Source organism: Anomaloglossus baeobatrachus, chromosome 12 (assembly GCF_048569485.1).
Source record: "Anomaloglossus baeobatrachus isolate aAnoBae1 chromosome 12, aAnoBae1.hap1, whole genome shotgun sequence".
NCBI lineage: Eukaryota > Metazoa > Chordata > Amphibia > Anura > Aromobatidae > Anomaloglossus > Anomaloglossus baeobatrachus.
The window spans coordinates 12,844,812-12,860,704 of NC_134364.1; the positions used below are offsets into that span (position 1 = coordinate 12,844,812).

Here is a 15,893-nt window from a genome sequence, read left to right on the forward strand (position 1 = left end):
CCGCCATGGGCCATAGTCAAAAGGATCATTATGGGTTTAGTTGTGGGACCGCTATGGGCCATTGTCAGGAGGATCATTATGGGTTTAGTTGTGGGACCGCCATGGGCCATTGTCAGGAGGATCATTATGGGTTTAGTTGTGGGACCGCCATGAGCCATTGTCAAGAGGATTATTATGGGTTTAGTTGTGGGACCGCCATGGGAACAGACTATGTCCATAAATTAATATTACTGAACTTAAAATGTACTAATATTGTGGTACAATTTGTGAAATGGTCAGGCGTTTCCTTGGATAATAGAGGAGTGTAGCAGGGGTATAGTAACAGGGCAGATAGCCATGTGTATATTTTTCTCTTTATCCCACACTTTCCATCTTGCAGGTATTGTCAGAGCTGGATATCGTGGTCCCCCTACAGCTGTTGATCAGTATGTTTTCTGATGGGGTGAACTCTGTGAAGGAATTGGCCAATCAAAGAAAAGTCCGGATCACAGAACTTTCAGGAAATGTTCCAGGTCACAGGGTAAGGCAGACACAACTATTACACAGAGGGGGCGTTATTGACAGCCACAGAACTCATCCAACAAAGGCACCTCTTTCTTCCAGGGCAGCATCGCCTCGGATCCAGGCCGCCGGGTGTTACACAGTATGCTGAGCCCTTTCCCCAGTCCATTTCACAGTCCTTTTCGAAGCCCTGTGCGCAGTCCCTTCCGCAGTCCCTTTAAGAATTATGGCCATCCTGCTGGAAGAACCATTGACTTTGACTGTGACGATGATGAGATGAACCTCAACTGTTTCATCCTCATGTTCGACCTCATATTAAAACAGGTAAGAAACAGGTGGAGAGGGGCTGTATGGGCTTTGTTTAGGGGACCACTTTGGGGTTAGTTGTGAAATTCACCATGGTCTTAGTTGTAGCTACTGCCATGGGCTTAGTTATAGGAACTGTCATTGTTTTAGTAGTAGAAACTGCCATTGACTGTGTTTTGACTGACAGCCATGTGCTTGCTTGCTCTTAATTGCAGAAAATTCTTTAGGATTATTTATGGGGAATGTGATTGTCTAGTCGTACGAGCTACCAAGCACTTATTTGTAAGGACTGTCGTGGGCCTAGCTGTAATGACCACTATTGGCTTGGTTACAGGGACTTTCTTGGACTCAGAGCACAATTTGTTTTGTTGTAGCAACTGCTGTGGGCTCAGTTGTTGGGATTACTAAACACTTCACTAATGGGGGACCACCATGGGTTTTGTACATTGACTGCCATGGCTTTAGTTCTACTGCTTGCTGTAGGTTCAGTCGTGTGGTACGCCCGTGGTTCAATTGTAGTGAGTGCCCTAGTTTCAGTTTTGGGAAGCACCTTGAGTTTAGTTGTTGGGAACGCCATGGGCTTCATTGTGGGGACTGCCATGGGCTTAGATTTGGGGACTACCATGGCTTAGTTGTGGGGACTGCCATGGGTTTAATTTTGGGGACTGTCATGGGTTTAATTGTTGAGACCACTATGCGTTTAGTTGTTGGGACCGCCATGGGTTCAGTTATTAGGTGTGCCATGAGTTTAGCTGTGGGTCTGCCATGGGTTTAGTTGTTGGAACCGCCATGGGTTTAGTTGTTGTGACCACCATGGGTTTAGTTGTTGGGACCACCATGGGTTTAGTTGTTGGGACTGTCATGGGTTTAGTTGTTGAAATCTTCGTGTGTTTAGTTGTTGGGACCGCCATGGGTTCAGTTGTTAGGTGTGCCATGAGTTTAGCTGTGGGAACCGCCATGGGTTTAGTTTTTGGGACCGCCTTGGGTTTAGTTGTTGGGACCGCCATCGGTGTAAATGTTGGGACCGCCTTGGGTTTAGTTGTTGGGACCGTCATCGGTTTAAATGTTGGGACCGTCATGTGTTTAGTTGTTGAAATCTCCATGGGTTTACCTCTTGGGACCACCATGGGCATCTGATCATGTATCAGTAATGCAAATGAGCAAATTAGGAAATGCAAAAGGTCGATACCAGGAAGGGGACAATAAATGTTAGACGTAACAGGCTGATCCTTAGCCATAAAACAGAGACAAGTTCCGTATTGGAAAGAGTCCTAACCAAAGGAGATAAGTGCAAATAGGCAGACAAGAGCGAGGCCAGGATATAGCGAATGTTCCTGGGAGTCAGGGGTACGTCATCCTGACAAGATGTGGCCATTCAGGATGCCACCTTTCTGGAGTAGGAGAGCACTGCCAGATTACGGAGAGGTCAGTTACCACATTTAAGGGGTCTAATAGTTAAAATGTAACCTCATGCGTGAGAATGGCAGCTGCAAATACCTAAGAGAGAGGCTCAGATGGATGGCGATTATTCCCTGTCTCCACCAGCCTGGCCGTCATTTATAGTCAGATCATTAATCTAGAAGCTTCTGGATACTTTCTGTTTTTCAGATGGAGCTGCAGGATGATGGCATCAGTCTGGGGCTGGAGAACAGTCTGTCCAAGGACATCATTTCCATCATTAATAACGTGTTCCAGGCTCCTTGGGGCGGATCTCACACCTGCCAGAAGGATGAGAAGGCCGTGGAGTGCAGCCTGTGCCAGTCCAGCATCCTCTGCTACCAGATGGCCTGTGAGCTGCTGGAGCGACTGGCTCCAAAGGAGGAGATCCGCCTGGTGGTGAGGGTCCTGCGCACTGCCCTTACCTCTAGGTGGGAGGAGGTGTCTATCAGGCCCATACCCTCGGTCTCTGGAAGTTTCTCTCCGGTGCTTTCTGTAAAAAAAGAAAGGTGTTTTCCATGTACTGAACTCCAGTTTGTTTTATATACCGCAGCCAATCTGAACAAGCCGGGCTGCAGTATAAAGCATGGTGAAGGGACAGCAGCAAATAAATATGTTTTCTATGCTGAAGTTGGGCCTTTGGCCCTAGAGCAGCGTGACCCTAAAGCAGCCTGCATTGTAATGCATAGAAAAGAGACCTTTGTGGTTGATTTCAATAGGTGATGCATCCAACATGACCCTTATAGATCAGAGATGCAGTGTAAAGCATAGAGGAGTGACAAAATGGACAATTCTGATTCTCTAAAGAGATGCAGTTAATTTCAGACTCCAAGAAAAACTTTTTTAAGACCTTGAGCTGACCTGTGACTTAATACATAGGGATATAAGTAGGATTTCGGGAGACGGAGATGATCTCCAGATGTGAGGTTTGTCTCTCCAGCCCTCGCTGCTGCTGTAATCTCTTTGTGCTCCGCGCTGTCACTTTGAGAAATGTGGAGCTGATGGTGTTCAGGGGATATTCTCGCTCACATGACAGCTCAGCCTGTCCTCAGATGGACCTGATCGATGGGCTGAATTTTTTTTGGTTTCCACCCCGGATCCAGTATATGTGTTTCAGCAAGTTTTATGATAAATGTCTCCATATTATCAGCGGGGATTGATGGACTTGTCATAGACGAGGAACAGGCGAGTGCATAGATCACTTGTCATATAGGAGGCAGCCATGAAGATCATCCCGGGCAGGGGATTCTGTCAGATTTATGAGCCTCATCGTGGGGAAAACAAGTCTGTAACAAAAGCCGCGTTATAAATGGTTTGTAAAGCTCTAACGCGGCCTCATATTTTTCTTAGGAGCCAACAGACAGTCTAGAAGAGAGTCTGCTGTTTTCAAGAGCCGAATTTATCATCGGGGAAGAAGAGAATCCATCAAAAAAACAAGGAGATAACCCGGGGACGCACGCGGAGACAGCAGACCCGTCCAACACAGGTGTGACACCCGACATACAGCGTGACCACTACACGTATACAACACATCTGTATACAACAATATATCTGTAATGGCAAATGCCTTCCTGCATCCGCCGCAATAATGACACTACACTGTGTCTATCCTTTAGGCCAAAAACACACTTCCGCATAAAAAACGTACGTGTCTCACATTGTGTTTTTCGGGTCCGTGTTCTGTTTTTTAGGGTCGTTTCTCCCGTACGTATGACATCCGTGTGATGGCGTATGCTCTCTGTGTGTACGTGTGGAATGTCAATAATGGCATAAAATACGTACGTATGCAATCCGTGTGCCGTCCGTTTTTAGAGGTCTTCATTCTTACCCAAATAACGTTGTTAATCCTTCATCATGAGATCCTTGTGTTGGTAATTGGGCAATTTCCGTCCCTCATGGGTGGATAAGGTTTAAAAACATTTCTGATCATTGTTTTTAGGCTCTTCCATTCATTAGATTGACTCCAAAATGTCTCTCTCCAATGAAGCAGCCATGGATTTGCTATGGTTGATTTCTAGGAGATTTGGGGTTAGGAGACATATGCTTGAATATGAACCACCTGTTGAAAAAAGGATGTGGCTCCACCCCCTTGTCAAGCTAAGGAAGACGCATGGACATTTTAATATTCTTTATGGAGAAATGCGCAAATTTCCACCTAAATTTCAAGCCTACTGCCATATCACCATAACGTCCTTTGACAACATCCTTGGCCTTGTGCATCACCAATTGAAACATCAGGACATTTGACAATTGACCTGATAGATTGGAAACAAGTGTTGCTGATGTTTGGATTAAAAACGCACACGTGCTGAACACGGACATGCGCCGTCCATGCAGGCACGGACCCATTGACTTTAGCGGGTCCATGCCTGCGTGTTGACGGCCAAAAACAGACATGCTGGAAAACGCACACACGTACTAACCACAGGGACACACGTTCCGTGTGATTGTACGCGTGTATGCCATCACCCATAGGGTAACATTGGTCAACGTGTCTCCGTGTCTCCGGTACGTGCAAAAACGTACCAAACACGTACCGGAGGCACGGATGTGTGTTGCGGGCCTTACATGGTGCATAAATACGACACCTCCAGCTGTAAGTGCCCTTTATCCATAGCCGGGTTACCCTGGCAGTGCACCACTGGTATACACTGGTATATGAGTATACAGAATACCTCCACAATGAAGGGGAGGGGGAGAATAAAAAAGGGTGGAAAGAATAAATCACTTTTCTTCGGCGCTCCATTGGGAGACCCAGACGATTGGGTGTATAGTACTGCCTCCGGAGGCCACACAAAGCATTACACTAAAAAGTGTAAGGCCCCTCCCCTTCTGGCTATACACCCCCAGTGGGATCACTGGCTCACCAGTTTTCTGCTTTGTGCGAAGGAGGTCAGACATCCACGCATAGCTCCACTGTTTAGTCAGCAGCAGCTGCTGACTATGTCGGATGGAAGAAAAGAGGGCCCATACTAGGGCCCCCAGCATGCTCCCTTCTCACCCCACTTTATGTCGGCTGTGTTTGTTAAGGTTGAGGTACCCATTGTGGGTACGGAGGCTGGAGCCCACATGCTGTTTTCCTTCCCCATCCCCATGAGGGGCTCTGAGGAAGTGGGATCTTACCGGCCCCCAAGCCCTGAGGCCGGGCTCCATCCACAGACCCATGGAACCTGCTGGATACGGAGCTGGGTACCGTTCAGGGACAAGGCCCTGCGACATTCAGGTACTCTGTGTCCCAAACAGGCCGCGCACATTCCAGACTTGCTGGGTGTGCTAGTGCGCCGGGGACAGCAGCGCTGCGCGCTGGGGTTACAGTCACTACAGTTTGTCTGAGTGACTTTATGTGTTGGGGACTGCCGCGCCGGCCGCCCTTGGAGCGGCGGCGCGGCTGCGACTTGTAGTGCGCCGGGGACTTAGCGCCGACCGTGCTTTTACGACGGCGTCGCTTATAAATTTAGTCCCCGGCTTCTGCGGCCTAGCTCCGCTTCGTTCCCGCCCCCACCCTGTCAATCAGGGCAAGGGAGAGACGCTGTACGATTAATCAGCGCCGAGGGCTGGAGCCTTATTTACATGCTCCAGCCCTCTCACTGAGCACAGGGGGACGCAGGTTTCCCGCTCTTTGTCTGCACACGCCCAGGGCCCGCCCCTCTCCATAGGACGCCGGCAGCCATTCCTACATGCAGTCTGGCTGGAGAACGGACACAGGCTCTGGGAGACCCAGACAAGGGATTTCTGGCGACCACACACCCGCGTTAAGCGGGCGGTAAGCAGCACTTTAGTGCTGGCCCCACTAGTGCCACAGTGTTATTTTGGTGTACCTTTTTTCTCTATACCATATATATATGTATATATATATTGCACTGTAAGGTCGCTTCTTGGCTGTATACCCTATCTTGCTCTGAGGAGACGACAACATGTCATCCGCAAAACGCAAGGGTGCCAAGACACAGGCTGTAAGCGCTGCTTGTGCCGCTTGTGGGGCTGATCTACCGGCAGGTTACAATGACCCCCATTGTGTGCAATGTTCGGTCCCTGTGCCACTTCGTCAGCCGGAGTCTATGGTGGTAGTGGCCCAGGCAGAGTCGCCGGTGAACCCTGTCCCGGTGACGGGGACAGAGTTTGCAGTTTTTGCTGACAAAATGTCTGTCACTATGACAAAGATACTAGAGACCTTGCAGGCCAGGCCAGTTACTCAGACCATGGACACTGCTGCGGCAACGTTCCCCGGTCCCCCTCATTTGGAGTTAATCCGTGATTCAAGGGGGTCCCAGGCATCTCAGCCTGACGGCTCTGATTCAGATGACAGTCCCAGGCAGCCTAAGCGTGCTCGCTGGGAGAGACCCTCCACGTCATCACGCGGATCAGGGTCTCAGCGAGAAGAGTCTCTACATGATGAGACAGAGGAGGGTGATCAGGAGTCTAATCCTGAAACCGCTCTCAATCTGGATACTCCTGATGGTGACGCCGTGGTAAATGACCTTATAGCGGCCATCAATAGTCTATTGGAAATTTCTCCCCCTGCCCCTTCTGCAGAGGAGGCAGCTGCACAGCAGGAGAAGTTCCATTTCAGGTATCCCAAGCGTAAACTGAGTACTTTTCTGGACCACGCTGACTTCAGAGAATCAGTCCAGAAACACCATGCTTACCCAGACAAGCGTTTCTCCAAACGTCTTAAGGATACACGTTATCCCTTTCCCCCTGACGTGGTCAAACGCTGGACCCAGTGTCCAAAGGTGGATCCCCCAATCTCCAGGCTTGCGGCTAGATCCATAGTTGCAGTGGAGGATGGGGCTTCACTTAAAGATGCCAATGACAGACAGATGGACCTTTGGTTAAAGTCTGTCTATGAAGCTATCGGCGCGTCGTTTGCTCCAGCATTCGCGGCCGTGTGGGCACTCCAAGCTATTTCAGCTGGTCTGGCACAGGTGGACTCTATCATACGTCCAGCAGTGCCGCGAGTAGCGTCCCTAACCTCGCAAATGTCTGCGTTTGCGACTTACGCTATCAACGCTGTCCTGGATTCTACAAGCCGTACCTCAATAGCGTCTGCCAACTCTGTGGTTTTGCGCAGAGCCTTGTGGTTAAAGGAATGGAAAGCGGATTCTGCTTCCAAAAAATGTTTAACCAGCTTGCCACTATCTGTAGATAGACTGTTTGGTGAACAATTGGCTGAAATCATTAAACAATCCAAGGGTAAAGACTCCTCCTTACCCCAGCCCAGATCAAGCAAACCTCAACAGAGGAAGTGGCAGTCGAGGTTTCGGTCCTTTCGAGGCTCCGGCAAGACCCAATTCTCCTCGTCCAAAGGGACTCAGAAGGAGCAAAGGAACTCAGATTCCTGGCGGGCTCACTCACACCCCAAGAAAGCAACCGGAGGAACCGCTTCCAAGGCGGCTGCCTCATGACTTTCGGCCTCATCCCTCCGCATCCTCAGTCGGTGGCAGGCTCTCCCGCTTTTGCGACATTTGGCTGCCACAGGTCAAAGACCGGTGGGTAACAGACATTTTGTCTCACGGGTACAGGATAGAGTTCAGTTCTCGTCCTCCGCCTCGGTTCTTCAGAACCTCCCCACATCCCGACCGAGCAGATGCCCTTCTGCAGGCGGTGTGCTCACTAAAAGCAGAAGGAGTGGTGGTCCCTGTTCCTCTGCAGGAACAAGGGCAAGGTTTTTACTCCAATCTCTTTGTGGTTCCAAAAAAGGACGGCTCGTTCCGTCCTGTTCTGGACCTAAAGCTGCTCAACAAGCATGTGAACGCCAGGCGGTTCCGGATGGAATCCCTCCGCTCCGTCATTGCTTCAATGTCTCAAGGAGATTTCCTTGCATCAATAGACATCAAAGATGCTTATCTCCACGTGCCGATTGCTACAGAGCACCAACGTTTTCTACGTTTCGTGATAGGAGACGACCATCTCCAGTTCGTAGCTCTGCCATTTGGTCTGGCGACAGCCCCACGGGTTTTCACCAAGGTCATGGCGGCAGTGGTAGCAGTCTTGCATTCTCAGGGACATTCGGTGATCCCTTACTTAGACGATCTACTTGTCAAAGCACCCTCTCAAGAGGCATGCCAACACAGCCTGAATGTTGCGCTGGAGACTCTCCAGACTTTCGGGTGGATCATCAACTTTTCAAAGTCAAACCTGGCACCGACTCAATCACTAACGTATCTTGGCATGGAGTTTCATACTCTCTCAGCGATAGTGAAGCTTCCGCTGAACAAGCAGCGGTCACTACAGACAGGGGTGCAGTCTCTCCTTCAGGGTCAGTCGCACCCCTTAAGGCGCCTCATGCACTTCCTAGGGAAGATGGTGGCAGCAATGGAGGCAGTCCCGTTCGCGCAGTTTCATCTGCGCCCATTTCAATGGGACATTCTCCGCCAATGGGACGGGAAGACAACTTCCCTAGACAGGAAAGTCTCCCTTTCTCAGACGGCCAAGGACTCTCTTCAGTGGTGGCTTCTTCCCACCTCATTATCACAGGGAAGATCATTCCTGCCCCCATCCTGGGCAGTGGTCACGACAGACGCGAGTCTGTCAGGGTGGGGAGCAGTTTTTCTCCACCACAGGGCTCAAGGGACGTGGACTCAGCAGGAGTCCACACTTCAGATCAATGTTCTGGAAATCAGGGCAGTGTATCTTGCCCTATTAGCCTTCCAGCAGTGGCTGGAAGGAAAGCAGATCCGAATTCAGTCGGACAACTCCACAGCGGTGGCATACATCAACCACCAAGGAGGGACACGCAGTCGGCAAGCCTTCCAGGAAGTCAGGCGGATTCTGATGTGGGTGGAGGAAAGAGCATCCACCATCTCAGCAGTTCACATCCCGGGCGTAGAAAACTGGGAAGCAGACTTCCTCAGTCGCCAGGGCATGGACGCAGGGGAATGGTCCCTTCACCCGGACGTGTTTCAGGAAATCTGCCGCCGCTGGGGGGTGCCGGACGTCGACCTAATGGCGTCTCGACACAACAACAAGGTCCCGACCTTCATAGCGCGGTCTCGCGATCAAAGAGCTCTGGCGGCAGACGCCTTAGTGCAAGATTGGTCGCAGTTCCGGCTCCCTTATGTGTTTCCACCTCTGGCACTCTTGCCCAGAGTGTTACGCAAGATCAGATCCGATTGCGGCCGCGTCATACTCGTCGCCCCAGACTGGCCGAGGAGGTCGTGGTACCCGGATCTGTGGCATCTCACGGTCGGCCAACCGTGGGCACTACCAGACCGTCCAGACTTACTGTCCCAAGGGCCGTTTTTCCATCGGAATTCTGCGGCCCTGAACCTGACTGTGTGGCCATTGAGTCCTGGATCCTAGCGTCTTCAGGATTACCTCAAGGGGTCGTGGCCACCATGAGACAGGCTAGGAAGCCCACGTCTGCTAAGATCTACCACAGAACGTGGAAGATTTTCTTATCCTGGTGCTTTGCACAAGGAGTATCCCCCTGGCCATTCGCGTTACCTGTCGTTCTTTCCTTCCTGCAATCTGGGTTGGAAAAGGGCTTGTCGCTCGGCTCCCTTAAAGGGCAAATCTCGGCACTATCCGTGTTTTTTCAGAAGCGTCTAGCACGACTTTCTCAGGTGCGCACGTTCCTGCAGGGGGTTTGTCATATCGTACCTCCGTACAGGCGGCCGTTAGATCCGTGGGATCTAAACAAGGTCCTTGTTGCTCTCCAGAAGCCGCCCTTCGAGCCTCTGAGGGATGTGTCACTTTCGCGACTCTCACAGAAAGTGGCCTTTCTGGTAGCGGTCACGTCTCTTCGGAGAGTGTCTGAACTAGCAGCGCTGTCATCCAAAGCTCCTTTCCTGGTGTTCCACCAGGACAAGGTAGTGCTGCGCCCCATTCAGGAGTTTCTCCCTAAGGTGGTATCCTCTTTTCATCTTAATCAGGATATCTCCTTGCCTTCCTTTTATCCGCATGCAGTTCATCGGTATGAAAAGGATTTACATTTGTTGGATCTGGTGAGAGCACTCAGAATCTACATTTCCCGCACGGCGCCCCTGCGCCGCTCGGATGCACTCTTTGTCCTTGTCGCTGGTAAGCGCAAAGGGTCGCAGGCTTCCAAAGCCACCCTGGCTCGATGGATCAAAGAACCAATTCTTGAAGCCTACCGTTCTGCTGGGCTTCCGGTTCCATCAGGGCTGAAGGCCCATTCTACCAGAGCCGTGGGTGCGTCCTGGGCATTACGACACCAGGCTACGGCTCAACAGGTGTGCCAGGCAGCTACCTGGTCGAGTCTGCACACTGTCACCAAACATTATCAGGTGCATACCTATGCTTCGGCGGACGCCAGCCTAGGTAGAAGAGTCCTGCAGGCGGCAGTTGCCTCCCCGTAGGGGAGGGCTGTCTTTGCAGCTCTAACATGAGGTATTTCTTTACCCACCCAGGGACAGCTTTTGGACGTCCCAATCGTCTGGGTCTCCCAATGGAGCGCCGAAGAAGAAGGGAATTTTGTTACTTACCGTAAATTCCTTTTCTTTGTCGCTCCATTGGGAGACCCAGACAATTGGGTGTATAGCTACTGCCTCTGGAGGCCACACAAAGTATTACACTTAAAAGTGTAAGGCCCCTCCCCTTCTGGCTATACACCCCCAGTGGGATCACTGGCTCACCAGTTTTGTGCTTTGTGCGAAGGAGGCAACACATCCACGCATAGCTCCACTTTTTAGTCAGCAGCAGCTGCTGACTATGTCGGATGGAAGAAAAGAGGACACATATAGTGTCCCCAGCATGCTCCCTTCTCACCCCACTGTATGTCGGAGGTGTTTGTAAGGTTGAGGTACCCATTGCGGGTACGGCGGCAGGAGCCCACATGCTGATTCCTTCCCCATCCCTTTTTACAGGGCTCTGGGTGAAGTGGGATTTACCGGTCTCCAGGCACTGAGACCGTGCTCCATCTACAGCCCCTGGAGAAGATGCTGGATGGAGCGGAGTACATCAGGGACATGGCCCTGCTTCCTCAAGGTACTCTGTGTCCCCGTGCATTTGGCGCTCACACCGCAGCATGCTGGGTGTTGTAGTGCGCCGGGGGACATCAGCGCTGCGGCGCCTGTGCCATAGCCTCATTCAGCTTAGCTGAAGCAGGCACACTTATGGGACTCGGCCGCGCCGGCCGCTGGGACTGCGGCACGGCTGGCACTTGTAGTGCGCCGGGGACTTCAGCGCGGCCTGCGCTTTTACGGCGGCCGCGCTGATAACTACAGTCCCCGGCTTTTGCGGCCTGCTTCCGTTCGTTCCCGCCCCCAGACCTGCCAGTCAGGAGAGGGGCGGGACGCTGCCCACGTCTAGGACTCGGGCGCGCCGGCCGCTGGAACAGCGGCGCGGCTGGCACTTGTAGTGCGCCGGGGACTTCAGCGCGGCCCGCGCTTTTACGGCGGCCGCGCTGATAACTCGAGTCCCCGGCTTTTGCGGCCTGCTTTAGTTCGTTCCCGCCCCCAGACCTGCCAGTCAGGAGAGGGGCGGGACGCTGGCCACTTCTAGGGCGGTCGCGCCGGCCGCTGGGACTGCGGCGCGGCTGGCACTTGTGGTGCGCCGGGGACTTCAGCGCGGCCCGCGCTTTTACGGCGGCCGCGCTGTTAACTCGAGTCCCCGGCTTCTGGGCCTAGTCTCCCTTCGTTACCGCCCACAGCCCTGACAGTCAGGGTAGGGGCGTGACGCTGCATAGAGCAGAGCTGAGAGCTGGAGTATGTTTTGCATACTCCACCCCTCTCACTGTGTGCACTGTGAATCCGGATTCCCGCACTTTCTCAGGCACGCCCACGGCTTCCTTCCCTACAAGGACACCGGCAGCCATTAGTGTCAGTTTCTGTACGATAAGAGACAAGTGTGGAAGACCCTGGCATTCTGATAGTCACACAATCGCTGTAACAGGCGTTAAGCAGCACCTGTGGTGCTAACCCCACTAGTGCAGAAGTGCACTTATAGATATGCTTGTACTATATACATTGCACTGTTTGGTCGCACGTTGTATATACCCTCCTGGATTATGCGGAGGAGTTATCAGCATATTCTCTGTGTAAAACAAAGGTGCAGAACCACATGTTTTTCTATACAGCTGGTACAGCATGTACGGCTATACGGCCGGCAGGTACATAGACTCCCATTGTATGCACTAATGGCCAGGGGATGAGGACGGTGTCTGCAGTATTTACTGACAGTTTTTCTGAGACTATGGCTATGATACTAGAAGCCTAGCAGTCCGGACATGTCTCTCACAATATGGGCACTGTTGAATCATTGATCCATGGCCCCCCTCAGTGTGAATAACTAACAGCTCCGGGAATGTCACACGCATCCCAGAGTCACGGCTCTGCACGGACGTCAGTCCCAGACAGCCTAAGTGGGCTCGCTATGAGCGGCCTCGGTTTCATCAGGGTCCTAACAGAAGGACTCGCTGTGTAATGAGGCGGAAGTAGCGGCTCAGGATTCTGATCCTGAGACCGCTCTCAATCTGGATACACCTGATTGTGACGCCATAGTAAATAATCTTATAGCGTCCATCTATAGAATGTGGGTTATTTCTCACAACTCCTCCAGTGGAGGAGTCAGCTTCACGTATTTTTCTGGACCACTCTGCCTTCAGAGAGGCAGTCCAGGAACACCACGCTTATCCAGATATGCGCTTCTCCAAACGGCTTAGGATACACGCTATCCCTGTCCCCTGACTTGGTCAAGGACTGGACCCAATGTCCCGAGCGGCATCCTCCAATCTCCAGGCTTGTAGCTAGATCCATAGTTGCAGTGGGAGATGGAACTGCAAACTCAAAGATGCCACTGACAGACAGATGGATCTCTGGTCGAAAGCCATCTATGAGGCTGTCGGCGCACCGTTGGCTCCGGCATTCTCTCCCTTGGGGCACTCCAAGCTATTTCAGCTTGTCTTACACAGATTGACACGGTTACACGTACATCTGTGCCGCAGGTGGCATCCTTAACCTCTCAAATGTCTGCATTTGTTTCTTACGCGATTCAGGTTGTCCTGGACTCTGCGAACCGTGCGGCGGTAGCCTCCGCTACTCCGTGTTTTTAAGCAGAGCCTGGTCTGCTCGTTAAGTGAATGGAAGGCAGATTCTGCTTCCAAAAAAGGTTGCCTAACCAGTTGCCTTTTTCTGCTGACCGACTGTTTGGTGAGCGTTGGATGTAACCATCAAACAGTCCAGGGGTAAGGATTCATCCTTTCCTCAGCCCGGACACAACAAACCCCAACAGAGCAAGAGGCAGTCGGGGTTTTCGGCCTTTTCGAGGCTCGGGCAGGTCCCATTTTTCCTCGTCCAAGGTGGACTCAAAAGGATCAGAGGAGCTAAGATTCTTAGCGGGCTCAGTCTCGCCCAAAAAAGCGACAGTCGGAAGACCCGCTTCCAAGGCGGCTTCCTCATGACTTGCGGCCTCGGTCGGTAGCAGGCTCTCCCGCCTTGGCGATATTTAGCTGCCATAGGTCAATGACCATTGAGTGTGAGACATTCTGTCTCACGGGTACAGGATAGAGCTCACTTCTCGTCCTCCAACTCGATTCTTCAGAATTTCTCCACCTCCCGGCCGGGCCGCTGCTCTTCTGCAAACAGGGTGCACTCTATAGGCAGAAAGAGTGATGACCCCCGTTCCTCTTCAGGAACAAGGTCACGGTTTTTACCCCAAATTCTTTGCGGTACCTATAACAACGGGCCGTTCCGTCCCGTTCTGGATCTAAAAATGTTCAGCAAGCTCGTGGACACCAGGCGGTTCCGGATGGAATCCCTCCGCCATGTCATCGCCTCAAGGTCCCAAGGATATTTCCTAGCATCATTAGGCATCAAGGATGCTTATCCACACGTGCCGATTGATCCAGAGCACTAGCGTTTCTACGCTTCGTTATAGGAGACGAACACCCTCTGTTCGTAGCTCTACCTTCCGGCTAGCGACAGTCCAACTGGTCTTCGCCAAGGTCAGGGCAGCAGTAGTCACAGTCCTGCACTCTCAGGGTCACTCTGTGGTCCCGTATTTAGACGATCTACTTGTCAAGGCACTCTCTTAGGAAACATGCCAACACTGCCCGAACGTTGCGCTGGAGACTCTCTAGAGTTTTGGGTGGATCATCAACTTTTTAAAGTCAGATCCGACCCCGACCCTATCGATAACATATCTAGGCATAGAGTTTCTTACTCTCTCAGCGATAGTGAAGCTGCCGCTAGACAAACAGCATTCACTACGGGCTGCAAGCTCTTCTTTAAGAACCAGTCGCACACATTGACACGCCTCATGCACTTCCTACGTAAGATGGTAGCAATGGAGGCAGTTCCTTTCGCGCAGTTTTACTGCGTCCACTACAATGGGACATTCTCCGCCAATGGGACGAGGAGTCGACGTCCCTCAACAGAGTCGTCGTTCTTCTCAGGCGGCCAAGGAATCTCTACGGTGGTGGCTTCTTCTCACCTCTTGGTCAAAAAGAAGGTCCTTCCTATCCCCGTCCTGGGCGATAGTTACGACAGACGCGAGTCTATCAGGGTGGGGAGCAGTTTTTCTCCACTACAGCGCTCAGGGTACGTGGACTCAGCAAGAGTCCACTCTTCAGATCAATGTTCTTGAACACAGAGCAGTGTATCTTGCCCTACAATCCTTCCAACAGCGGCTGGAAAGCAAGCATATCCGACTTCAGTCGGACAGCTCCACAGCGGTGGCATACATCAACCACCAAGGAAGAACGCGCAACCGGCAAGCCTTCCAGGAAGTCCGGCAGGTTCTGATGTGGGTGGAAGACACGGCATCCACCATATCCACAATTCACATCCCAAGTGTGGAAACTAGGAAGCTGACTTCCTAAGTCGCTGAGGTGTGGCCGAAAGAGTATGGTCTCCTCACCCGGACGGGTTTCAGGAGATCTGGCGCCGCTGACAGAGGCCGGACGTCGATCTAATGGCGTCACGGCACAACAACAATGTGCCAGCTTCATGGCACGGTTTCACAATCATCGAGCTCTGGCGGCAAACGCCTTAGTTCAGCATTGGTCGCAGTTCCAGCTACCTTAGGTGCCACCTCTGGCATTGTTGCCCAGAGTACTGCGCTAGATCAAGACCGACTGCGGCCGCGCCATCCTCGTCGCTACAAATTGGCCGAGGATGTTGTGGTACTCGGTTCTGTGGTGCCTCACGGTAGGCTAACCGGGGGCACTACCAGACCAATCAGACTGGCTGTCTCAAGGGCCATTCTTCCATTTGGATTCTACGGCCCTCAACCGGATGGTGTGGCATTGAGTCCTGGAACCTAGTGTCGTCAGGATTACCTCAGGACGTGGTTGCCACCATGAGACAGGCTAGCATACCAACGTCCGCCAAGATTGACCACAGGACGTGGAAGATGTTCTTATCTCGGTGCTCGGCGCAGGGTGTTTCTCCCTGGCCGGTTGCATCGTCTATGTTTCCTTCCTTCCTGCAATCTAGGTAGGAAAATGGGTTGTCGCTCAGTTCCCTTTAGGGACAAGTCTCAGCGCTATCTGTATTTTTTCAGAAACGACGACTTCCTCAGGTACGCACGTTCCTACGGGGAGTTTGTCTTCTCAGCACTCCGTACAAGCGGCCGTTAGAGCCCTGAGATCTGAACAAGGTTCTAATTGCTCTCCAGATGCCGCCTTTCGAGCCTTTGAAGGATGTCTCCCTTCCCGTTTTTCACGGGAAGTGGCCTTCTAGTAACGG

At 52.0% G+C, this 15,893-nt stretch overlaps 1 protein-coding gene across 7 annotated transcripts in view; it reads left to right on the top strand.

Annotated features, from left to right (window-relative positions):
* UNC79 (unc-79 subunit of NALCN channel complex) overlaps nucleotides 1-15,893 on the top strand; it is a 218,308-nt gene that overhangs the window by 107,059 nt on the left and 95,356 nt on the right. For all 7 annotated transcript variants that reach the window (XM_075330270.1, XM_075330274.1, XM_075330271.1 and 4 more), the window contains 4 exons: nucleotides 380-520; nucleotides 604-825; nucleotides 2,416-2,643; nucleotides 3,595-3,730. In XM_075330270.1, the coding sequence (XP_075186385.1) occupies nucleotides 380-520; nucleotides 604-825; nucleotides 2,416-2,643; nucleotides 3,595-3,730 (727 nt within the window). The remainder of the gene's footprint in view (nucleotides 1-379; nucleotides 521-603; nucleotides 826-2,415; nucleotides 2,644-3,594; nucleotides 3,731-15,893) is intronic.